Source organism: Bubalus bubalis, chromosome 24 (genome assembly GCF_019923935.1).
Source record: "Bubalus bubalis isolate 160015118507 breed Murrah chromosome 24, NDDB_SH_1, whole genome shotgun sequence".
NCBI classification, from domain to species: Eukaryota; Metazoa; Chordata; class Mammalia; order Artiodactyla; family Bovidae; genus Bubalus; species Bubalus bubalis.
Genome location: NC_059180.1, coordinates 38,935,657 through 38,960,555, shown reverse-complemented (window position 1 = coordinate 38,960,555; position 24,899 = coordinate 38,935,657). Strand labels below are relative to the sequence as shown.

General features: G+C 49.2%; 1 protein-coding gene across 1 annotated transcript in view; it reads right to left on the bottom strand.

Moving 5' to 3' along the window:
- Positions 1-20,847: 20,847 nt before the first annotated feature.
- The window catches only part of ADCY9 (adenylate cyclase 9), a gene marked incomplete in the record, with an annotated part of 86,252 nt that continues 82,200 nt past the window's right edge, over positions 20,848-24,899 (bottom strand). The window contains 1 exon segment of the mRNA XM_045164297.1: positions 20,848-24,899. Coding sequence (XP_045020232.1) covers positions 23,891-24,899 — 1,009 coding nt within the window.

Genomic DNA, 24,899 nt, shown 5'->3' with positions numbered 1-24,899 from the left:
TGACCCAGGGATTGAACCCACATCTCTCACATCTCCTGCATTGGCAGATGGGTTCTTTACCACTAGCGCCACCTAGGAATCCCACTTCTTACTTTTCCCTGTCTCTCACTGAATTCTTTTTGAGACATAAAGAACTTCATTAAGAACTTCATCAAGTCCTGAGACCAAATGTGTGAGTTCAATTAAAAGTGAGTTTTCTTCAATTAAAAATAAATAAATTTAATTATAAAAAAGACAGTGAGTTCAAATCCCAATATGAGTTGTGCAGTTTCACCACTTCTCTATGCCAAAGGACTCCCTTTTTAAATTAATTAAATGTATTTATTTTGAAAAAATTTAAACCCATGGAAAAGTTTTAAGTATATTACAATGAATTCTCCTATACTTATTTTCATCTATAGACTCTTTCCCTTTGTGTTGAAATTTCCAGTTACTCTTTCATTGAGATAAGATGTAGTGTAGGTTTCTTCTGGAATCTTAACATTCCTTTTCCCCATAAAAGGAAAGAAAGAGGAAAAACATAAGTTAATAGATGTGGGTTTCTTTTAAAGTGATGGAAATGTTTTGGAATTGTGGCAATGGTTGCACAGCACAGAGAATATATTAAAAATAGTGAATTTTGTTATATGAAGTATACCCTGATTAAAAAAAAAATACTCTAAAAATGGGCAAAAGACTTGGACACTTCACAAACGAAGAAACCAAATAAAAATCTGCATATGAAAAGATCCCTAGGTCAAGAAGAGCCCCTGGAGAAGGAAATGCAACCCATTCCAGTATTCTTGCCTGGAGAATCCATGGACAGAGGAGCCTGGCAGGCTACAGCCAATAGGGTCGCAGAGTCCAGACTGAGCAACTGAGCACTCACATACTTGTAAAAAGATGCTTAAGATCATTCATGTTTACGACCAGAGAAATGCAAATTAAAACCACTATGAGTAGTAGCACACACCCACTAGAATGACTAAAAAAATTGTTTTGGTCTATCTCTCTCTTTTTATTGGGTAAAATGTATATAACACAAAATTTATCATTTTCAAGTGACCAGTCCAGTGGCATTAGGGACATTCACGTGGTTGTGCCATCATCACCACCTTCCATGCCTCTTTTCATATCGTAAAACTGAAACTGTCTCCATTCAACACTCACTCCCCTCCCCTCCCCCAGCCCCATCCCCCACCATCCCTCCCTATGAATCAGCCTGCTCTGCTGCTAAGCTAAGTCGCTTCAGTCGTGTCCGACTCTGTGCAACCCCAAAGACGGCAGCCCACCAGGCTCCCCCATCCCTAGGATTCTCCAGGCAAGAACACTGGAGTGGGTTGCCATTTCCTTCTCAGTCTGCTCTAGGGACCTCATATGAATGGATCATATACGACCTGTCCTTCCGTGACTGGCATGTCCATCCATGTCCATCCATGCTGTCGCCTGTGTCAGGATTGCCTTCCTTGTCAAGGCTGGGTCACTGTCATCATATGAACTTAGCATGTTTGCTCATCCCTTCACCCACTGGTGGCTCAGATGGTAAAGAATCCGCCTGCAATGTAGGAGACCTGGGTTCAATTCCTGGGTTTGGAAGATCCCCTGGAGGACGGAATGGAAACCCATTCTAGTATTCTTGCCTGGAGAATCCCATGGACAGAGGAGCCTGGCCAGCTACAGTCAATGGGATCACAAAGGGTTGGACATGGCTGAGCGACTAACACCGACTAACTCACCCATCAACACCCCTTTGCCTGCTTCCATGTCTCAGCTCATGTGAACTGTGCTGTTAGGAACATGAAGGTGTGAATTCCTCTTGGAGACCCTGCTTACAATTTCCTCAGGATATTCACCCAAATGTGGGATTGCTTGGGGGAGGGGGCAGTCCCACCTACTGTTTTCCACAGGCAACGCACCATTTTACCTTCCTACCAACGGTGCACAAGGCTTGGTTTTAACTTCTGATTTAAAACCTTTTGCTCAGGGTGATCCACTGGTTATGAATCCACCTGCCAATTCAGGGGACGACGGTTCGATCCCTCCTCTGGGAACTAAGAGCCCAAATGCTGTGGGGAAACTGAGCCCTACGCAGCAACTAAAACCCGACACAGCCAAAAAGAAATAAATATTTTAAAATTCTTAAAAACAACAGCAACAACAAACCTTTGCTCAGAAGGGCTCTTCCTCAACAGTCTCCCCACCCCTCAGAGGAAAGCAAAGTCGTCTCGCCAAACACCCTGACCTACCGGGAGCGCGGGGCCGCACGCCGGGACGTCACCTCTTAGGTCGCTCAGTCTCCTCAGGACAGAAGACACGGGACCGACCCGGAGGAAGGCCTCGGAGGAGCGGGACCGTCCCCGCCTGGGCCTGCCTGCAGCGGAGGGAGGCACGGCACTTCAAGGGCAGGGAGGACCAGCGGTGGGCTGGGGGCACCTTCCTGCTGGAGCGACGAGACGCCCCTCTCTCCACACGCGGCGTCGGTCCCCGGGATCCCAGGGTCTCGCGATATCTCTTTTGCTATCTCCATCCACCTGTCTCTGCTTCGCTCGCGGGAAAGCTGCTCAACTTGCACTCGGCTCTTGTGCGGAGCCTTCTGCGTCTGAATCTAAGCTCGGCGTTCTGGAACGTTCTTTCACCAGAGCCTCCTGTCCCTGCTTCATGGGTTCAGGGCTGTGCTGTTGATGCTTTCTGCTCACTGTCACTCTGCAGGATCTGGACAGTACACCTCCGTCCTCCGGACAGACTAAGGGCTGGGCCTGTACCTAGGCTTTCCCTGCGGCAGGCCTGACTCCTGGTCCTGGGCTCCTTCCTGTCCTCCTCAGCACTCTCCTCCTCCTCCTCCTGGACTTCCTCTTGGTTCTCCTCCCAGTCCTTCTCCCAGGTCTCTGGCCATTTCTGGCCTCGCTGGGCTTCAGAGGGAGGCAGGGGCAAGTTGTGGAGTAACCAGAACTCTCCAGCCCTACTGGTAGGAGTGTAAAGTGGTACAACCAGTTTTGAAAACCGGCTTCTTTTACTATTAGACATATACTTATCCATGATCAGCAATTCCACTGCTGCTGCTGCTGCTAAGTCCACTTCAGTCGTGTCCGACTCTGTGCGACCCCATAGACGGCAGCCCACCAGGCTCCCCCGTCTCTGGGATTCTCCAGGCAAGAACACTGGAGTGGGTTGCCATTTCCTTCTCTAATGCATGAAAGTGAAAAGTGAAAGTGAAGTTGCTCAGTCGTGTCTGACCCTTAGCATGGACGGCAGCCTACCAGGCTCCTCTGTCCATGGGATTTTCCAGACAAGAGTACTGGAGTGGGGTGCCATTGAGAAAATGTTCATAGCAGCATTACTCATAATAGCTAAAAAGTGGAAACAATCAGATTTCTCAACCAGATTTCAAAAGTGGAAACAAATCAGTCCCTCAACTAATGAAGGAATAAACGTATTTAGAACAGATCCACACAATAGAATTCTACTCAGTAATAAAAAGGAGACAACAGCTGATACAGAAAAACATGGTTGGGTCTCAGAGACATTATGTTGAACCAAAGAAAACAGTACACACAGAATAATTCGAGTTATACAAAGCTCTAGAAGCAGCATTAGAAATCAGATGTATAGTTGGCTGGAGCAGAGCTTGGGGTTGGGGAATTGACTATACAGGAGAATGAGGGAATTTTCTGGAGGGCTGCAAATATCTTGATTGATTGTGATGGTGCTTATGTGGCTGTGCATACATTTGCCAAAACTCATTGGACTGTAGACTTTAAATATATGCATTTTAATAGGGAAACTGGATTAAACAAATTAAAAGGAGCATGAGTATCTGGAAATAAATGACCTGGGTTTGAGTCTTCCATCCTGGTTCCACATTTAAAAGGTTGTGTGACCTTGGACAACTTTTGCAGCCTTAATAAGCCTCAGTTTCCTCATCTGGAGAATGGGACTACAGCTCAGATGTGGGAGGGGGAATACTCCTTGTCCTATCCAGGTGTTGTATGTTCTTAAGAATTGCTCTGTGCTTATCACGTGCCAGGTGGGACGTTGAACAGTTCGAACAAAAGGGCAACAGTTTGGACAGGAAGAAATGTGCGCACCAGGCTCCTGGACTCCATCCTTTCACCCTTGAATTCCTTGAGGTTGGGGAGAGGGGTGTGTTTGTTTGCTGGGACTGCCATAACAAATTACCCCAGACTGTATTCCTTCAACAACAGACATTAATTTTCTCACTGTTTTGGAGGTTGGAAGTCCAAGGTGAAGGTCCCCTTGGCTTTCTCACTCTGTGCTCATATGGTCTGTCCTCTTTGACTCCTACTCTTCTTATAAGGATCCCAGATGGACTGGACTGGGGCCGACCACAACAGCCCTCCTTTGGAATGAACATCTCTTTTAAGATCCCATCTCTAAATGCAGTCACAGTCTGAGGGACTAGGGGTTAGGGCTTCAACATATGGATTTGAGGGGACACAATACAGCCCATAAAAGGGGTTGAATTCAGATTCAGTCCCTCTTGGATAGGAATGCCTAAGGACAGGGCCTTTACCCTTGACTAGTTGAAGGTCAGTTCAGAATAATTGGTAGAAAGAGTGTATCAGTTTACTTGTTTTGTCATTTTGTAGGACGGAGGAGCCTGGTGGGCTGTAGTCCATGGGGTGGCGACTGAGCAACTTCACTTTCATTTTTCACTTTCATGCATTGGAGAAGGAAATGGCAACCCACTCCAGTGTTCTTGCCTGGAGAATCCCAGGGGTGGTGGAACCTGGTGGGCTGCCATCTAGGGGGTTGCACAGAGTCGGACACGAATGAAGCGACTTAGCAGCAGTAGCAGCAGCAGGTGCATAACAGTGGTCATGTATGGATGTGAGAGTTGGACTGTGAAGAAAGCTGAGTGCCAAAGAATTGATGCTTTTGAACTTCTCCAAGAGGAGAAGACTCTTGAGAGTCCCTTGGACTGCAAGGAGATCCAACCAGTCCATTCTGAAGGAGATCAGCCCTGGGATTTCTTTGGAAGGGATGATGCTGAAGCTGAAACTCCAATACTTTGGCCACCAGCTGACTCATTGGAAAAGCCCCTGATGCTGGGAGGGATTGGGGGCAGGAGGAGAAGGGAACGACAGAGGATGAGATGGCTGGATGGCATCACCGACTCGATGGACATGAGTTTGGGTAAACTCCGGGAGTTGGTGATGGACAGGGAGGCCTGGTGTGCTTCGATTCATGGGGTCGCAAAGAGTCGGACACAACTGAGCAACTGAACTGAACTGAACCGAACGGGTGAACTAGGGGCTGGGAGTACACTGTGCCCTTGGACTCGGACTTTTACTGCTAGAACTCCCTGGATGGTCTCAGGGCCACTCCCTTCTGCTTCTCTAGAAGAAACAGATTCTTGAGGACTGAGGCTGGGCTAGAACCTCGTCCCAGCCCTGCTCCCAGTCCAGCGCCTTTCACTGCGCATCAGAAACCCCTGCAGGACGCGAGGCAGAAGCATCGCGAGCGCAGGGCGGACTCGCGCTGTTCCTCCTGCTTACGTTTATCCAGGGACCTGGGACTCAGGTGTTCCGGATCGGGGCCGCTGGGACGCGCGGGGAGGGCCAGCTCCGGGCACTGGCAGCGCTAGGTGGCGCCCGCCGGCTGGCCCGACCCGGCTCCTGGGAATCCTTGGGGCCCCGGGGAATCCTGGCGGAGAGGCGGGGGCAGGGGGAGAGGGCGGTTCCTCGCTTCTTTAGCACGACTGTCGGGAGGATCACGTGCAAGAACTTCTCAAGACCCAGCCCTTGCCCGGCCCCTGAAGAAGGTGGACGGCATGTTAAGCTCATTTCCTCCTGCCTCCTCTTACTGCGGGGGTGGAGAGGGGGTGCGAGGGGACAGGAGGCTGTTTTTTTCGGGTGGATTGTTCCTCTCTGTTAGCAAATCTGGACGATTCTTCCAAGTTTTCCTGCTCAACACGTGCCACAGAGGACTGCAGATTGGCAAGAAAATCACATTTTTAAAACACAGGAAATTTATCCGAACCAAAGTCAAGTTTTCCCTTTCCACTAAAATGTAAGGAGAGGAGCGTGGCAATGAGGACCCTGAGACACTGTAAAGTCCCTACCCCAAAAGGATCTAGTTTTGTTCAGGGTTATTTTCATGCAGAGTGATTTAGGTGTTGTGTAACAACTTTAGAACCAGGGAACCATCAGTGTGGTTGCTGTTAACAGGGGCCCCTCCCTAATGCAGAACATCCCAGAAAATCCAGCAGCCAAACGCATTTGAAGTAAGGTGTCATCTTGCAGTTCTGAATACTTAAAATATTCCTTTTGAGAAACTTGAGTTAGCTTCTGTAAAATGGTCTTTCTCTATGTTACCAGTTATTTCTTTTTTTCTCCCTCCCCATTATATTTTAGGAATTTCTTCAACTAACACTTATTTGCCAATCTCTGAGTCAGACCTTGGAAAATACACAATCACAAAACAATAAATAGTAGGAAACTCACCTACTCCATCATCATAATCCAATTCTAGAACATTTCTATCCCCTAAATTTCGCTGGTGATTAATTGCAGTCTATCCTCATTTTCATCCCGAGTCCTCGGGCAGACCCTGACCTTCCTTCTATCTCTGTTGACATTTCAGGCTGACGGCAATGCTGTATGTGTGGTCTTTTGCGTCTGGTTTCTCTCACCGAGCGTGGTGTTTTCAAAGTTTATCTGTGTTGTAGAGTGTGTCAGTGCTTTGTTCTTCTTTACGGATGAATAGCAGCCTGTTGTATGGAAGGGTCCCATTTTGCTTATTAGTTGATGACACATTTAGGTTATTTGTATTTTGGGGCTTTTATGAATAACACATCTATGTGCAGTCACATTCAGACCTTTGTGTGGACAGATGTTTTCATGCCTCTTTGGAAGGCAGCTACGCTCACCACTATACCACCAGCGCGGCACTTCATGTCTCTTTGGTAAGTATCTAGAAATGGAAATTACTGGATATTGTGGTATATTTATGCTTAACATCTTTAAACACTGTCAATTTTTTTTTTTCCCAAAGTGGCTGTACCATTTTAAATTCCCATCGGCAATATAATTTCAGTCCTCCACATGCTTGCCAACATTGATTTCTTCTTGATGATACCCTTCCTAGTGGGTGTGAAGTGGCACCTAATTGTAGTTGTTTTTTTTTTAAGTCTATCTTATTTCTTTTTGGCCATGCCATGGGCTTGTGGGATCTTAATTCCCTGACCAGGGATTGAACCTGGGTCCTTGGCAATGAAAGCACAGAATCCTAACCACTGGACTGCTCGGGAATTCCCACCTAACTATAGTTTTAACTTACATTTTCCTAATGAATGATCATGTTGAGCATCTTTTCAAGTGCTTATTGGCCATTTGAATATTTTTGTTGAAATGTCTGTTCAAATCTTTTGTCCACTTTAAAAAGTAAATTTTTAGTTTTATTATAGTGTTGCTGCTGCTGCTGCTGCTGCTAAATCGCTTCAGTCGTGTCCGACTCTGAGCGACCCCATAGACGGCAGCCCACCAGGCTCCCCGTCCCTGGGATTCTCCAGGCAAGAACACTGGAGTGGGTTGCCATTTCCTTCTCCAATGCATGAAAGTGAAAAGTGAAAGTGAAGTCGCTCAGTCGTGTCTGACTCTTAGCAACCCCATAGACTGCAGCCCACCAGGCTCCTCCGTCCATGGGGATTTTCCAGGCAAGAGTACTGGAGTGGGGTGCCATTGCCTTCTCCGATTATAGTGTTAGATTTACAGAACAGCTGGTGAGAGTATAGACTGTTCATATACCTCACTTCCAGTTTCCTCTGTTACTAATATCTGACATGATTGTGGTAACTTTGTCACCATTAACTGAAGTTCACACTTTGTTGTGATTTCCTTCTTTTTTACCTGAACCCCCTTTTCTCTTCCAGGGCTCCATCCTGGACACCTCGTTACATTTAGTTGTTATGTCTCCTCGGGCTCCTCTTGGCTGTAACAGTTTCTCAAGCTTTCTTTTTAAACCTTGATTTTTGTATAACCTTAGCAGTTTTGAGGAGGACTGGTCAGATAGTTCATGAAATGTCCCTAACTGGGATCTGTCTGATGTTTTTCTTATGATTAGCATGGGGTTATAAAGAAGGCTGAGCGCCGAAGAATTGATGCTTTTGAACTGTAGTGTTGGAGAAGACTCTTGAGAGTCCCTTGGACTGCAAGGAGATCCAACCAGTCCATTCTGAAGGAGATCAGCCCTGGGATTTCTTTGGAAGGAATGATGCTAAAGCTGAAACTCCAATACTTTGGCCACCTCATGCGAAGAGTTGACTCATTGGAAAAGACTTTGATGCTGGGAGGGATTGAGGGCAGGAGGAGAAGGGGATGACAGAGGATGAGATGGCTGGATGGCATCACTGACTCGATGGACGTGAGTCTCAGTGAACTCCGGGAGTTGGTGATGGACAGGGAGGCCTGGCGTGCTGCGATTCATGGGGACGCAAAGAGTCGGACACGACTGAGTGACTGAACTGAACTGATGGGTTCTGGAGCTGAAGACCTTGGAGTTAAAGGGCCTGTTGCATCCGCTCCGGCTGCTGAAACAAGTACTGCAGACCAGGAGACTTAAACAGTAGTTTATTCTCTCATAGTCCTGTAGGCTGACAGTCCAAGCTCCAGGTGTGCCCAGGGCTGGCTCCTCCCAAGGCATCTCTCCTTGGTTTGTACACAGCCACCTCCGCCCTTTGTCCTCACTTGTTCCTCTCAGTCCTAATCTCCTCTTGTAAAGACTCCAGTCATGTTGGATGAGGGCCCATCCCAAGGACCCCACTTAACCTTGTTGGTTGTTTAGTCCCTAAGTTATGTCTGACTCTTTGCAACCCCATAGACTGACTCTTTGCAACCCCATAGACTGACTTTTTGCAACGCCATAGACTGTAGCCCGCCAGGCTTCTCTGTCCATGGGGCTTCCTGGGCAAGAATCCTGGAGTGGGTTGCCATTTCCTTCTCTAAGGGATCTTCCCGACCCAAGGATCAAACCCAGGTCAAATCCTGCCTGCTTGGTTGGTGGATTCTTTACCATTGAGCCACCTGGAAGCCTTAATCATCTCCTAAAAGATCCTCTCTTCAAATACATTCACATTCGGAGGTACTGGGGGTTAGGACTTCAACATATGAATTTTTAGGGGACACAGTTGAGCCCATAAGCATGTCGGTCTCGTCGTATTGAAGGCCCATGCTGTCAACATGGCTTGTCGCTGTCGACTTACCACCTGGATCACCTGGCTGAGGTATGTTTGTCAGGTTTCTCGGCTGTATGTTACTCCTTTCTTTCCATTTTCCATACTGTGCTCTTTGCAGCAAAACTGTGAGGTGCAGCCTACACTTAAGAAGTGGGTTTATGTTCCATAAAATTCCTAGAAGAAATACAGGGGTAAAGCTTCACGACTTTTGTTTCAGCAGTAGAATCTCAGGACACCAAAAGCACAAGCAACAAAAGAAAAAACAGACATATTGGACTTCATTGAAATGAAAACTGTGTATCAGTGGACATTATCAAGAAAGTGAAGAGACAACCTACAAAATAGGAAGAAATATTGCAAATTCTGTGTCTGATAAGGCCGAGTATCCAGACTATACAAAGAACATAACAACAAAAAGACAGAACTCTAGCTTTTACAAATAAGTGCTGTAATGAAGAACCATACACACAAGGTGTTCTGCATGTTTGAGCAGATCCGCAGAATAAATTCTCAGAAGGGTGTGTGATTTTCTGATTTTGCCCACTGTTGCCAAATTGCCATCCGCTGAGGGTGAACTGTGGTTTTGGAGAAGGCTCTTGAGAGTCCCTTGGACAGCAAGGAGATCAAACCAGTCAATCCTAAAGGAAATCAATCCTGAATATTCATTGGAAGGACTGATGCTGAAGTTGAAACTCCAATACTTCGGCCACCTGATCCAAAGAGCAGACTCACTGGAAAAGACCCTGATGCTGGGAAAGACTGAGGGCAGGAGGAGAAGGTGGCAACAGAGGATGAGATGATTGGATGGTATCACTGACTCTATGCTCATGAGTTTGAGCAAGCTCTGGGAGTTGGTGATGGGCAGGGAAGCCCCACCATGCTGCAGTCCACGGGGTCACAAAGAGTCAGACATGACTGAGCGACTGAACTGAACTGAGAGTGTACCAGTCAGATCCCCGCCAGAATTTATTTCCAAACCTGCTCTGACATATGCCAACACTGACAAGAATCCCAAATGAAGTGTTATTCATCAGAGTTCCAAACGGGAAACAGTCCAGTGACCCTCAGCAGGAGAATGGAGAAATAAATCACAGTCTCATCAAATAATGGAATAGTATAAAGCAATGAAAAAGGACAGAGTTCTGCTACCCACGAGGTGGAGGAATCTCGCAGGCATGTCAGTGCCAGAAGGAAACCAGATACGAAGCAGTGCTTCCTGTGGGATTCCAGTGAGATGAATCACCCATGAAGTTGAAAGGAAGAAGCCATCGACAACGACAATGACAGAGATCAAAACAGGGATTCCCTTGGATGGGGGTGGGGTTGATGACACGACACAAGATCGTCCCTTACGCTGCTTGGAATGCCCTGTACTTTGATCCATATGAGAGTTAGGTGGGTGTATACCTACATATGAAACTCACTGAGCTGTGTGTGCATCACAGATGCTATATCTCAATAAAAAGAAAAAGATTTATTTTAAAAAGCGCCAACACCGATGTGCAAACAGCAGGGCCAGGGCCACAGGGAGGGTCCTTGGAATGGAGGGTTGCACAGAGGCCCTGTGTCTCTTTTGTCCTGTCTTGACCAGCTGCTGGCGCCAGGAGTCAGGAGGGGAGGCTCGCAGTCTCTCCGCCGCCCAGGACTTCCCCGCAGCTCAGAGGTGCAGGGGTGCTGCTGTCTCACTGCCCAGCCTCACCTCCCCCTGCCCGGACAGCTCTGCACCAGCTGTGGAGCAGCTGCCTGGTTATATATAGCCTTGGGCTCCGCATGAAAGGAGCCTCATTCAGCGGCTCCTTCCTCCTGCCTTCAACTCTGCTCCTGAGCTGCCCTCCCTGCACCGCAAGCTTTAATGTTTCTGGAACGTTCCAGGTCCCACTGCTGGGCTACACGTGGCTGTGGGGAGTGGGGGCGGGATCTCCCCCTCAGAGCCAATTCCTGGGGCTCTTCTCTCCTGACATGACCTCAGCTCTCTCAGACTCAGGCCAGGCCCTGGGGTCTTGGGTCCTCAGCTGCCAGGCTGTCTTCTGGGTGAAGGAACACTCACAGGAGGCTGGGGAGCATTCAGTCGCTTCCTGGGAAGCTTGATGGTGGTCCTGGCCCTGCCCCTTCAGGATCTCCTGAGCCTCTGGCTAAAGAGGCTGCCAGCCTGTCCCCCTTGCTTCTGTGCCTGGTGCAGGCCCCCGGCCCTGGAGCTCCCAGGTCCAGGAGAGCTTAGTGAGGGCTAGACCCTCCCGCCTCACCCACCCCTCTTCCAGTGGGCCTTCTGGAGCCTTGAGTCTTTCTTCCAACCTCTGTTAGGCCCAAGTCAGTCTTGTTCCTCTAAGCCAGGGTGCTCCCTCCACCACCCCACATCCGAAGTGGGGGCACCTCACCAGCTGCACAGGGAAGGAACCAACCCCAGTGCCTTCCGGGGTTCAGCTCAAAACTCCATGAGAGGACCACCCCCGCCCCCAGGACCACCCCCCCCAACACACACAACAAGGTGTGAAACTCCAGCTCTTCTGTGCCACCAGAGGCAGGACACTTACTGTAGGAGACGTGTTCTGAAAATGGGATCCAGAAATGGATTTAAAAATCAAATCTACTTTAAAAGCCGTGAAAGTATTTGCCTTCTCTTGCGCTCTCTCTCCCTTTCTTTTTCTTTTCTCCCCCACCCCGACTTCCCTCTTTCCTTCCCTTCTTCTTCCTCCCTTCTTTCTCTCTGAACTTCCTTCCTCCCCACTTCCCTTCCTTCCTTCCTAAGCTGGAGGATCCCCTAACTGGGGGGCCGGTCAGGGAAGCCAGATGTACGTGGATGTTCCTGGGCTCAAGCTGAGTGAGTGGAGGCCCCCAGGAGGTGGGATCGCCCAGCTCTGTGGACTGAGCGGCCCTGACTGGGAAGGGACGGTTTGTTCTGGAGCTGAGGAAGCTCCCTTCTCCGCTGGGGTTTTTCCGTGGCCTGTGTGCTGCTGACGGGTCAGGATCCCCCTCGGGCCCGGCCTGTGCGGAGCACGTGGGGGCCAAGGAGTTATTGGCAGAAACACAAGAGCAAAATGAGCTTTCGTCCTCTGAGTCTGTGGCCGCCGGCCAGCATCTCCTTCCAATGCGAACCTTCTCATTTTCATTCTGGAAGTTTTTTGTCAGGTTTATTGCGAATGAAAGGGAGAGCAGACAGAAACAAAGTGACATTTGCTGAGCTGGCTGGATTGTTTCTAAATCTATTGTCAAGAGCACACGAGAGTGTGTGTGTGTGTACGTGCGCGCACGCCTTTCCCGGGCACTCGCCTTGGTGGGCGCTTGAACTCAAGTTGCAGACAGGCCTTATTTTAGGACCAGCCTGGGGTCCCCGTGCTTGTGCCTGTCCCCGCGTGCATGATACGTGGGCATGAGGCCGATGGATGGCGAGTGCCATTGTCAGCCACCACTGGAAGCATAATGCAGGACAGTTGGGCACTAAATCCACTGGATAATGGAGATTTCTAATCAATTTCATTGGCATCAAAATTTTATGTTCCTGTAAACTTATGAAAGCCATGAAATTAAACTGACTGCTTCACAACAGACCAGAGTGAGTAATCTGACGGAAAAAAAAGAAAAAGCCCTCCAGAAAAATTAATTGATAAGCCAAAACCCAAACTAATGCCCTTTTAAAAATGGAGACTGGGATCCTTCAGTCTTAACATTTATTGCCAGATCCCTTTGGCTATGAGAGGTCGTTATACAAGGTCCTTTCCCGTCTTCCAGAAGAACGTGTGGCCTAGGTATGCTGGCTGCGTCTCTCCGGTTGGTGATGGACAAGGAAGGTCCCATCTCCGAGCGTGCAGGGAAGGTCTGGGGGCCACCAGGTGACAATCCTAATGTCAGGAGAGCCACCGGGCCACCAAAGGCATGCTACTTAAAGGAATGCTTTCTGTCTTCCACAAGAGCCTGATAACTGGAAGGGAGAGGTGAACAGTGTTTCCTTCGTGGACAAAACCCTTCTGCCAGCAGGGCATTTGTTGATACAAAACATCTAAATACCCTTCTCCTCTCCGCCCGTGCACATCGCTTGCTGGCTTGGAGGGTAAGGCTTTTCTCCTAATAGATGGTTGGTTTGAATTTAAAAACGAAAGAAGAGTTCGTTTGGTCTTCTCCCAGGAGGTGCGCAGCTTCTCTGGGTATCGTGTTTGCTAACCAGGTTCACACATCTGTTCACCCAATGCCGGCTAAAACAAAGTGAAGCTCAGAGTGAAGAGCGACATACTCCATGGTTGGTGCAGCAACCCTGACCCCATCACATGGGGAAAGCACGTTTTATGAGTCCTCGGCTGGTGGGCTGTTTTCAGAATACTCTTACAACCCAGGGAATTGGCTGTTGTGCATCTAAGCAAAAAGGTTGGGAAACTGGGCCAGTGAATATATGCTTACTTTGGATCTGTACTACTGATCAAAAAAAAAAAAAAAAATAGCTGGAAAAAATGAGCCCCGTTCTTCTATTTTGGCTCAAAACAGTCCAAAGAAAATAATTTTTGTCTCCCTCCTGTCCATGAGCTCAGCTCGATGTTGAACAAACTTCAGCAAAATCACAGCGAAAGCTCATTCCCCACCGTCCCAACTCCTCACATCCTTGTTTCTTACCACGGAGGCCTCCCCGGCCCTTTCTCAGCAGGAGAGACCCCCGGGTGGGGTGGGGGGCACTTCTTTGTCCTCTTTCTCTACTTGTCTGTCTGTACATGTCCTGCTGGAGGGAAGCGGCTCCTGAACCTTCCAATCCTGACAGTGGCCCTTGAGGCCCTGGACACTTGTAGCCACTCTGCGTTCTGGACACTTGTTCTCAAGCAAAAGGCAGCTGACAGTGGCCTGGTGGAAAGCAGGCTGGACCCAGGCCGCAGCCCCTTCTCCCTGAAATTCCTGAGTCCGGAATAAATTGGAACAACCAGATTTTGACCCCTTGGGCTGCATGGTAAAGCCACACACTGTGAGCTCTGTGAATGGCATTGCATTAAAAAGAGATCTCAGGAGGGTGGGGGAGATCCAAGAAGCAGGGGATATATGTATATATGGGGCTTCCTGGGTGGCGCTAGTGGTAAAGAACCCACTCGCCAATGCAGGAGATATAAGACACGTGGGTTCAAACTCTGGATCGGGAAGATTCTCTGGAGAAGGAAATGGCAACCCACTCCAGTATTCTTGCCTGGGAAATCCCATGGACAGAAGAGCCTGGTGGGTTACAGTCGGGGGGTCACAAAGAGTCGGACACGACTAAAGCAACTTAGCACCTGATTCACCGGGTTGTACTGCAGAAACTAACACAACACTGCAAAGCAATTATACTCCAATAAAAAAACAATAAAATAAATCTCAGAAGTCTCGCAGATAAATTCATTTTCTGGTTGATAATTTAAGGTAAGCACATTTTCCACTTGGAAATTGTGCCATGCCAAGAATAAACAAAGAACAAAATTTGAGTTAATTATACTGTATTTTGAATTATTCTCCCAGCTTTTCTGAATGTATCGCATGTTTTTTTCTGATACAGTAAAACATTTGAATATACAATAGATTACAAGGTCTATAGTGACGAATTAAAGATAATGTGCTTTTTAATCTATTTACAGATACAGCTTGATAGTTCACAGATACAATTCTTCCTGTTTTTTGGTTGTTGACAGAACATAAGCAGTTTCTTACATTATTTTTAAAATTTACAATTAGGCTCCTTCCCTTTATCTGGAAGGAGATGGACTTCCCCTTCTCAGCAGCGCTTTCATCTTGTGGAAAAGAGACGACGGGAAAGTGCAGATGAGAAGAAGGTCAGAGGGAGGAAGAGAGGAAGAACCACGAGCCGGTTTGATAAAACGTGACGATTAAAAAAGTAAACGATCCATGCTCTGGAATGGAAGGATGGTTTACTGCCTTCCATGAGCGCTGCTCTCCACAAACACGTGCAGTGTGCAAGAATGCCCATTCTAGGCTGGAGCGTGCAGCCACCCAAGGCCAAAACGCTGCTGGAACAAAACCGCTGTTGCCCCTTCATGGTGATACAATGATGTAAACAAGGAAAACACGCCCCGGCGACACGTCAGGACAAAGCTGTCAGGATGGGGTGACACTGCCCTGTTGCGCTGCAGAACTGGTTTTGGTAGGAGCATGAGTGCATGGATCGAGACGGTGGATGTTGATTTAGTAACTGGATCACCCCGGGGACAAGCTCCATGCTAAAACAATGTCTGTTACGAATCATGAAATCGACACAGGGTTTCCTAGAGGATGTTAAGGCTTTGGGTTTTTCACTGGTGCTTGTTTGTGCGTTATTGGTGCTTCGGTTGAATGCAGTGGCATGAAGCAGGTGTGCCCAGAGGCCTCTCCTGGCACAACCCACCCAATGGCTTATGATGTGGGGCAGCAGTGGCACCCGAGGGGCTGGGCCCCTGCTGTGTTAGGTCACAGAACGCTGGAGTCCCCATGTCGCCAACATCCACTTCTCTAGGTGTTCCCAGCTGGTCCTCTTCTCTGTCCCTGACCACCTCCAGGTCCAAGAACAGCTTTGGGGACTCCAGGACCGTGTGTGGCATTGGTGGGAGTCTATTTGGCTTCCACGAGGGCCTGAGAGTCTGGCTTGCTGCTGCCTGGGCCAGCCCAGGACTGGAGGGATGAAGAATCTCTTTGTGAGCCTGGATCAGGCCCCAGCTTGCTGCTCAGGCAGCTTCTTGAGGCTAAAACTGGAAGGGACTGGCAGATGGTCTTCTGAAGGGTGCTGGGTGCCACAGGCCTGCCCCAGACCTGGCAGCAGCTTGTGCTGAGGGGTTTGCAGCATCTCAAGCTGGGCCAGAGCATGGGGCTTCCTTCCTGTACTGCAGAAGGATGAGAGAGGAAAGCCAGTCTCCTCCTGGTGGCCAGACTGTCTCAGGCACGTGGGATGCTCAAGCTGGCGCTACAGAGCTCCTGCCAGAGGTCAACCATGAGGCTGTTGCTATGGGAACAAATGCAGGAGGTCTTATGTTTGCGATGGTGACAGAAACCACTGGTCAGGAGGAACACAGACAAACTTTTTCGGAGTCTCGGTAACTACTGAATGGCAAGTTCACAAGAACACGCCAGGTTTTCTCTCAAAGCACATGGGTCTGAGTCTATTGTAATTCTGCCAACATAACGGACAGCGGCAGGAGATGAGGAAATTTGGAAATGAGCTGCTGAAGGGACTGAAGCGGCATACCGTATTGGCTACATAAGAAAAGTCACTTGAAGGATGTAGATCACTGTCCATATGATTCATGCAATAAATTCATTTTGTCTCATTTGATATATTTTTTGCAAAAGGATGCTTTTATCCTAAAGTATCTGGATAAGTGCTTCAAATCTCTTTTTTCTTCCAAGTAATTTTACCTTATCTTCTTAGATTTAGGTTTTAGTTGAATCAATTTCCGAAAGCTCGTGTTAGTCACATTCTTCAGTATTAAAAAATAAACAACCAATGGAATCCAAAAGTTCTCTAGGTATTATGGTAGACTAGGGTCTTTAGGAGTCTCTGGAAGTCCTGGACTGAAATTTTGGGAAAGCACAACTCGCATGCAATTAATAATACAAACAGGAGACCAACGACAACATTCAGCCATGCTCTTCTGCGCTAAGTGAACACTCGAAGTGTATCTGCGATGCCACCAGAAGTCTTTACTCTTGAGGAAGAAGAGATATCATTCCGGCAAATCAAAATTACCAAAGACAAGTTCCACCAACTCACCATTTTGCCAAGACTTGCTTCCAAAAGGCAAACTATCTGTTTCCTCTGTAAAGAGTCAACAAAGTTGGTTTTGGCATGGAAATTGTGAATTATTTTATAATATTTCAAGTTAAATGGCTAAATAATGTTTTTTTCTTTTCCCTCTAATATTTCCCTGAAATACTGCTGGAGATGTACATACAGATATATAAAGGCATTTCAAAAACAACATAACATTACATATAATAATAAATTTATTGTGTAATCAACAGTTTGGGGGGAAAAAACCCAGATTTTGTGTTAAAGGGACATGATCTAGTTCTGTTACATTAGCAGGACACACATGACACCAATATAATCTGTGTTTCACACGGACCTTTCTGAAGGCACCCACGTGTTGCAAACTTTGCCTCCATTCCCTGATGGTCTTGGTTAGCAGACGGACACAAGTCCATACAGACACTTGAGTAAGTTGAAAACTTCTCCATTCTAAGCAGACACTAGACAGTAATAGCTGAAACATTCTACACGTAATTCAAGTAGCCAGTCTTACAAAAAGAAGGGGAGGGGGAGAGAAGGGGAAACGGATTTACCTTGCTAGTCACTTGCTGACCTACTGCCTAATCTCACTATTTAAACGCACAGCGTTTCACCCCACCACCTGGATTCTTTGTTCTTCTCTTGCAAAGGAAGGGGCTGTTAAGCCATGAGATGGCCTGGGTTGACAGGGTGATCTGTCTCTGGCTGTGAAGCTGGGAGTCACTGGCAAGGACTGGCTGAGGATGGCCAGCCGCTCAGAGACTGTGAACCTGAGCTTTCAAACCTGTTGGACAGAAGAAAACTCCCCCACCTTCAGTGAGGTATGGTGAGGACAGAAGGGGTTCCAGGTGCTTTGAGTTCCTTGGCAGAAAACTGTCATAGAATGAGAGGCTGCCTTATTTGTAGAGGCACATTTGCATATGTGAGAACTTAATTTTGTGGCTGAAGAGTTACTTTCTTTAAATCAATAAAGCATCTGTTCAAAGTGTTGCCATCGGTTTGTCTGTGCTCCTGAGGTTTGGGAGTAAGGCGGCATAGCACTGAAACCTACTTGGGAGGTCAAAGGTGATGGTGGGCAGGGGGTAGGGGCTGCGGGTAGAAGGGAGGGAGGCACAAGTGTCCCTGGAGAGGAGTAGCCTCCATGAGACCGAGACCGGAGCTAGGGACTGGAGGCTGCGAAGCAGGGAGGGCTGGAGATGGAAGCCTGGGGCGCCGGGGTGTCTGTGCCCAGGGGACTCCCAGCAGAGCGTGCTCAGCCACGTCACTCCCCTTGGGCTTCCTTCCCGGAATCACATGGACAAGTCCAAATGGTTCCTGCTTTCTGCGATCACTCCTCTTGCCCTGTCAACCTACAGGGCAAGAATTTTGCTTGCTGAGAAGATGGAGAAGGTCAGAGAAGACAGAGGAGGAGCAGCTCTGAGAACGCTGCAGCCTGCTGGAGGCCCCTCGGAAGGAGGTGGGATGGGCAGAGGCTGTGGTCCTCTGACACCCAGCAATTCCCTGGGAGGCAGCGGGGGCATGCTTCACTGAGGGTGTGGCTCCTGAAAGGCTGCCCCCAGCCTGGTCCGTCCAGGCCAGTGCCTCGTCCTGCCCAGCTCCGAGACCTCAGGCGCCATCCGGAGAGGCCTGTTTTAAAAATAAAATATATGACCAATGTGGAGCGCCCCCTCCCTCATGGAGGGGCCAACACAGTACTGGGGCAGCTGTTTTCTCTGAGTGGTACCTCATCTGTTGCCCTTTCTTCATGGAGAGACTGAATACTCCGTGAGACCGTGAGCACGAAAATCATCAGTAACAGACGACACCGTTTAGAAGTGTCAACAAGGACAGGGGTGTCTCAGAATTCTTTTCCATTTCCTGTGGGGTTCCTAATGGAAGAGCCATCAGGAAAAGCAGTGACTGATCCCAGGGGCTCCTCAAACAGCCTCAAGTGGCATGGCGCAACCACCACCTGAGTGAGCTTTGGCATGTCGCAGGTACTCAGTGCATACTGTCTGAATGTTACTTATCTGCTGGAAAGACTGACAAGCTTCGTCTTTATACTGAAAAGTTCTTTGAGTGGCTCATCAGATGTACTCAGGTAACTCAGACATTAAAGTCTAAAATATAGTTGGACTGGAAATGCATATATCAACAAGCAGCATTCATCTGTTTATTCACATTTCCAATGGAGAGTCCAGAAATGTGTGGAAACTTCACCCGCAGATGCTTGTAATTAAAAATCACCATCCAGCCTGTTATTGTAGATCACGGGTATTTTGGTTTAGATGGAGGAACATGAAGTGAGTTTATTTTTATGTGCATCTTTTTTTTCTGGAGAAAGGAGTCACAGCTTTCATCAAATTATCAAAGGCTCTGTAAGCCCCCCCAAAAGGTTAGGAATTGCTGCTGTTGATGACTGAGATTTCAGGAAGTGCTCAGATTGCTCAATGTCTGACTGCATAATTCCTTCTTCCTTCCGACGTGCAGGCCCAGCAAGGATGTGAGAATTCCCCATGCTTGGGTTACGCTGATGTAAAGTTAACAACTCTTTGGAGTTATTTAAAAAACAATTTTTACAAAGGAAGAGTATAAAAATAGACACTTGGGGAGATTTAGAGTTTACGCCTATGTGGTGTGCAAGTGTGTACTTTTTCTTAATCACTTCCTCTCACTATCTGCTGCCCCAGTCTGCTTCCTCTCCCTGGCACTTGGGATCCAACCCAGGTGGCCACCATGACAGATTTCCACCAGAGAAAAGCCGCCACGTGGAGAGATTTCAGCTGAAAAGGAGAACTTGTCTCCAGCCCCAGCATAAGGTCCACACGACCACCACAGTAAACCACACCACCCAACGAGCCGGTGTGACCCAAAGCCCCCAGTTACCCAGAGACACGTATCAGGCAGGACATCCCGAGAGCTCAGAGATCACTTCCCAAGAGACCAGAGAAAAGGCCAGTCCTCAACTTGGGTAAGGGCAATTCCTCGCACTTATTTCAGAACTGTCTCTAAAATGCAAGCTATTTTTTTTTTAAAGGGATAGAATAGATGAAAAGGAAAGTGAAAGCGAAACCACAAATGGTAAGACCTGGGACTTGCTGTGAGAATTAGAGGTTGCCTTTTGAGACTGTTAGAGAAACCTCAGAAAGTCCCTGGGGTGTCCTTTCTAAGAGAGAAATGCAACAAAGACTGCTGTTCCCTCACCTCCTGGAACGTTCCTGAAGATGCCTGCAGTACAGACTCAGAGGAAAGAGCACCCTCGACAATGAGCGCTGTCCTCACGGGTTCCAGGATCACCTAGACGCTGGGTGCCTCTGAACTGATGAGCAAGGCCTGGGCCACGTCTGCACCCCCCTTCCCTGAGTCAACAAGAGGGTCCTTGCTTTGCAGCTGCACCTGAATACCACCAGGAAAAACCACGGGGAAGGTGCTAACCCCTAGCAGAGCCAGCATTTGGCTCCAGGTACGGAGGTGCTGTGAGCCCCGTGACGTGTGAAATGGCCTGTGTATTTTCCGGCAAAGACACTCTGAATTTAAACAGACTCTGAACTGGGTTTGTGACCTTCCTCGTGACACGGGCCTCCCAGAACTCGGCAAGGGAGAGGCTATGTGGGCACGTCCTTTTAAAAAACTGACTTTATTTTCTCAGTCAATTGCTTGAGATATTGTGGGAGAAACTCTTTAGGAGGCCTAATAAAATCAGGATATGGTCACAAGCAAAATTTGTGCTGTAACCTGCTTCTGTTACAAGTCCCATGTAGAAATAAATACTTCTCAAAAAAAGTTTACTATAGCAAATACAGTCATTTAAAACACACACACACACACAATAGAGTTTTCAGTTGCCTTGTTTTCAAAGTCACAATGTAAAAGACCCGCAAACCCTACTTCAGCCACAGACGGCTGGCAAGGAGGACTGCTTTAATCTCAGAAGTGGTACCAGTCTTGTCAGTGAGGAAATACCAGGCAGCAAATGTTGAGATTTTAGAGTAGTTTAATGTTCATTTTTTGGGGCGGTGGGGGGTGGGGTGCATTTTGAAATTATCAGGACTAACAATTTAAAAAGGGTAGAGCAAAGGAAAGATGGAGAACTCAAACAGTTGGTTCTCAAGAATTTAATTTCAGATTCTAGGCATGATGTGATTTTCCAAAACCACCAAAAAGTGCTTACCTCGAAAACCTAGAAATGCAAACGTGGACAGACCTTTGGAAACTACAAATCACGACAGCCCACATAACGGGAAGCACGCGGCCCTTTGGCTCTCAGTGTCAAGTGCAAATGTGCGGGCGTCTCCACAGCACGGTCAGGGTCATGGAGCCATGGGGAGCCTCCAGGCTCTGTGAGGGTTTCATAACTGATGCTCTACGTTTGTCTGCATTGGATACAATTCTGTGTGCTTGTTTATATGGATTTGTACATGGAGAATTTGATCAGACCTGAGGCCAAGAAGAAAACAGCGATTGCAACTCAAAGCAACTATATTTACACACATTCAATTCTGAAGTATTGCTTCCTGCCCTAAGTTCACAGGAGGTATGCCGCTCTGAAGGATGCCTCCACCGAATCCAATCGGGAGCGCCTGAGCCTGCTGCTCAGAAGCCCGTCTGACTTCAGCAACCGGCTGTGTCGGAGGCCCAGTGCGGCCCCTGCGGACACTCTGTGGTTCTGCGCTGAGGCACGCTTCTGAGCAGCAGCTGGGAGGGACCCGAGTCACCAGTGGAACACCCAGAGGGAACACCTGCACTGGTTGCTTAGGAAGGCTCGGGGTGTTTTTTAAAGACAATTTAAACTGTCCTTTGAAGGATCCCATTTGCACAATGCTGAACTGGACCAGTGGGGGTCACCATGCTATCCCTGTATCTGCAGCCCCTTGGCTTCCTAGGAATCACAAACAACCTTTGCAGGAGGGGAAGGAAAAAAAAGAGTTTGCAAGGGAGGAAGTGTGTACAGAAATGAGCTTTGTGGAGCAGAACAGCAGAGGATTCAGCAACGGCCCAGCAGCCCCTGGCCACCACGGGAGCTGCAGAGCCTGGAGCCCAGGGGTGGGGGGGCAGGGGGTGAGGGCCATACATGACACACACCTTAATACTGATGGAGGGAACTCCTGACGTGCCCACAAGCCCGATGGACAGGCAGAGCATCAGGCAGTGTTTTTAATAAAAAATAAAACTTCTGCGATATTTTATAGGGATACATTCTTTAGAAGCGAGAGGTACTGTCAGTCACCCTTTCTCGGGCATCGGAAGAGCAACAGCCTGACAGGGAAACCCGAAGGCAAATCCCCCGGACGTGGAGATGCTGGCTTATGACCGCGCTGCTGCGGGCCAGCCCAGGCACGCCACTGGGGAGCTGGCTGATCCAAGCCAATACTTGATGGTGCCAGAGAGGGCAGATTCTGTGCGAGTTTGGCAAAGAGGAGTGATAAAAGGGACTTGGTGCAGATGCAAAAGCTACACAGAGATTTGCTGGGGACGAGAAAACGCACAGGGCGCGTCGGCGAGGGCCTCACACAGAGAAGGACCTGGCCCTCCCCTACCGCATGCGCTGCAGCCACCTTAAGAGGTGTCATGGGACTGTGACAGGACAAGTCTGGCCTGAGTTCACGTCTACATAAACTTCAGACTCAGTGTGGCAAAACAATTACAAGGGGGACTACGGGATTAGTAACAAAGGGCACAGAAGCCAGTTCCTTGGGTTTTCTGTACTTTCCCAGGTTCCGACGCCTCATTTACATCCAGACGATTCTGCCCCTACTGACAGTGTAAGAGCTCCACCTAAAGAGGACTGGGGTCCACTCACCAGGCCCGATCCCGCCACAGACAAGCACTGCGCAGGCTGACAACAGACAAGCTGGAGAGACTTCCCCGAAGTGGAGGCCAAGCGTTGCCTGCCAGCCCTGGTGCTCGGCCCAGACCTGCTTCACACCGAGCTATTCTGACCCAGTTCCTGCCATGGGCAGACCCCATGGGCAAGGGGTAGGAGCAGAGCTTTTGCGTTCAAAGTGGTGGCCGAGGGTGCCCTGACCCAGAGCACGGGCCATGCCCACTGGGGTCCTCCTCCTCAGGGGAGACGGCCCAGGGTGGCTGGAGCTCTAATGGCCCCATCTTCATCCTTCCACTGTGACCTACCCCCCACTCCAAGCCTAGTTCCTTTCGTTAGAGAGAACAGCCCAGCAACCCTCCCCGAGACACACACGGTTCCTGATAAATAAATAAATAAATAAATGCAACCCTCGGATGTTTATTTTGCGTTTCCCTCTGGGACGAATCACCTTCAAAGACGAGCCCCTCTGCTCCAGCTGGAAGACCCCTCAGGGCAGGGGCAGAACGGAAAAGGGCTTTTAGATACCTGAGGCCTGGGTTCACAAGCTGTGAGACCGGTTGGCGTTTGGAATCTTGGCCTGCATGAGGAGGAAGCCCTAAAGCCGCTGGGTGTGGGGGGCCAGTGGGTGCAACCACAGCCCCCAAGGGCCCGATCGCCCTGGAAGGTGCGGGTAGGGGGTTGCTGGCTCCTTGCAGTCCTCAGCCTGCACCCCCAGCACCCAGCCCAGTGAGTTACTGGCACTTGATCTCATATTCATGAATACAAGTGTGTGTGCGTGTATGTGTTTACATAGAAAGGTCAGGTCACTGGAAAAAAAACACTAGTATGTATACATGAAAAAAAAAACCTCAAAAACATTATATTAGCAAAAAAAAAAAAAAAAAAGTGTCTCGTGAGAAAAAGCAATAAAAATCTTATTTTAACCACAGCTTCTGCTTTAACGTCCACCATCATCCAGCGCCACCCTGGCTGCGCCTCCCTGGACTCCAGGCGCGCCAGCCCCTGAAGGCACTTGTTCTTCACACTTCTGACGGTCACACCGAGTGGGGGAAGGGGAAGGAGGCGGATGAAAGTGAACCCTGAATGACTGTGATCCACACAGAGGTTAGGGCTGCAGTGACCACACGACACGCCGTCCGGGGACGGGGACAGTGGCGCCTGGACGGACAGAGCACCGCGGGCGGGCTGGGCCACGTCACGCCCTCTCTGAGACGTTGAGCTTCGTGAGTTCGTTGGCTTCCTCCATCCCTGCTTCTTCACAGTCGCTTTTCTCTATGGCTTTGCCGAACCGACACCTTTCTTCGGCTCTGACTGGCTCTTTCCAGGGTCTCTTAGCAGACGGATGAGCGTCCCTGGTCTGGGCGTTGTTCTCAGAACCCGGGGACACCTGGTCCGGGTTCTGAACGGAAGGCACCAGGCTGGCTATCTCGTCTGTGGGGGAGCGTCCGATGCTGCCATCCACCTGGACCCGGATGTCGGGCGAGATGGACAGCTGGTGCTGCGGCACCAACCCACTGTCTGTGCACTTGGGGTACAGGTAGGTCTTCATCTGGCCTTTGCCCTTGACGTTCACCGTCCCTCGGTAGTCGAACTCGTAGCCCATCTTGCTCAGGACACGGTAGCTCTCCTCGCTGACCTGGATGCGGCACTCCACCCCCGTGGTGTCCATCCTGCTGGCGATGTTGACCGTGTCCCCCCAGATGTCGTACAGCAGCTTGGTGGTGCCGATGACGCCCGCCGTCAGGGGCCCATGGTTGAAGCCCACCCTGAGCTTGAAGTTGAACCACAGCATGTTGTTGTTGAAGTCGTCCACCACACGCATCATCTCCTTGGCGAACTCGAAGAGGATCTGCAGGTGCTCCTGCGGGTGGCTGCCGTCGCGGCACTGCGTGGCGTTCAGCCCGGACGCGGCCATGTACGTGGCCCCAATGGTCTTGATCTTCTCGATGCTGCTGTAGTCCGGCTTGCTCAGGAGCTCGTCAAAGTCCCCGATCAGCTCGTTGAGGACCCTGTAGCACTCCTTGCCGCCCTCGTAGTTCTCCTCGTAGAACTCGCTGAAGTTGACGATGCTGGCGAAGATGACGCCTCCGCTGTCATGGTTCTTGGAGTAGGTCTGGGACACCTTCAGCTGCTCGGCCACGTGGTAGGGGATGATGTTCCGCAGCAGCCAGTCGGCCTGGTCCCTCATGCTCTGGATCTTGGTG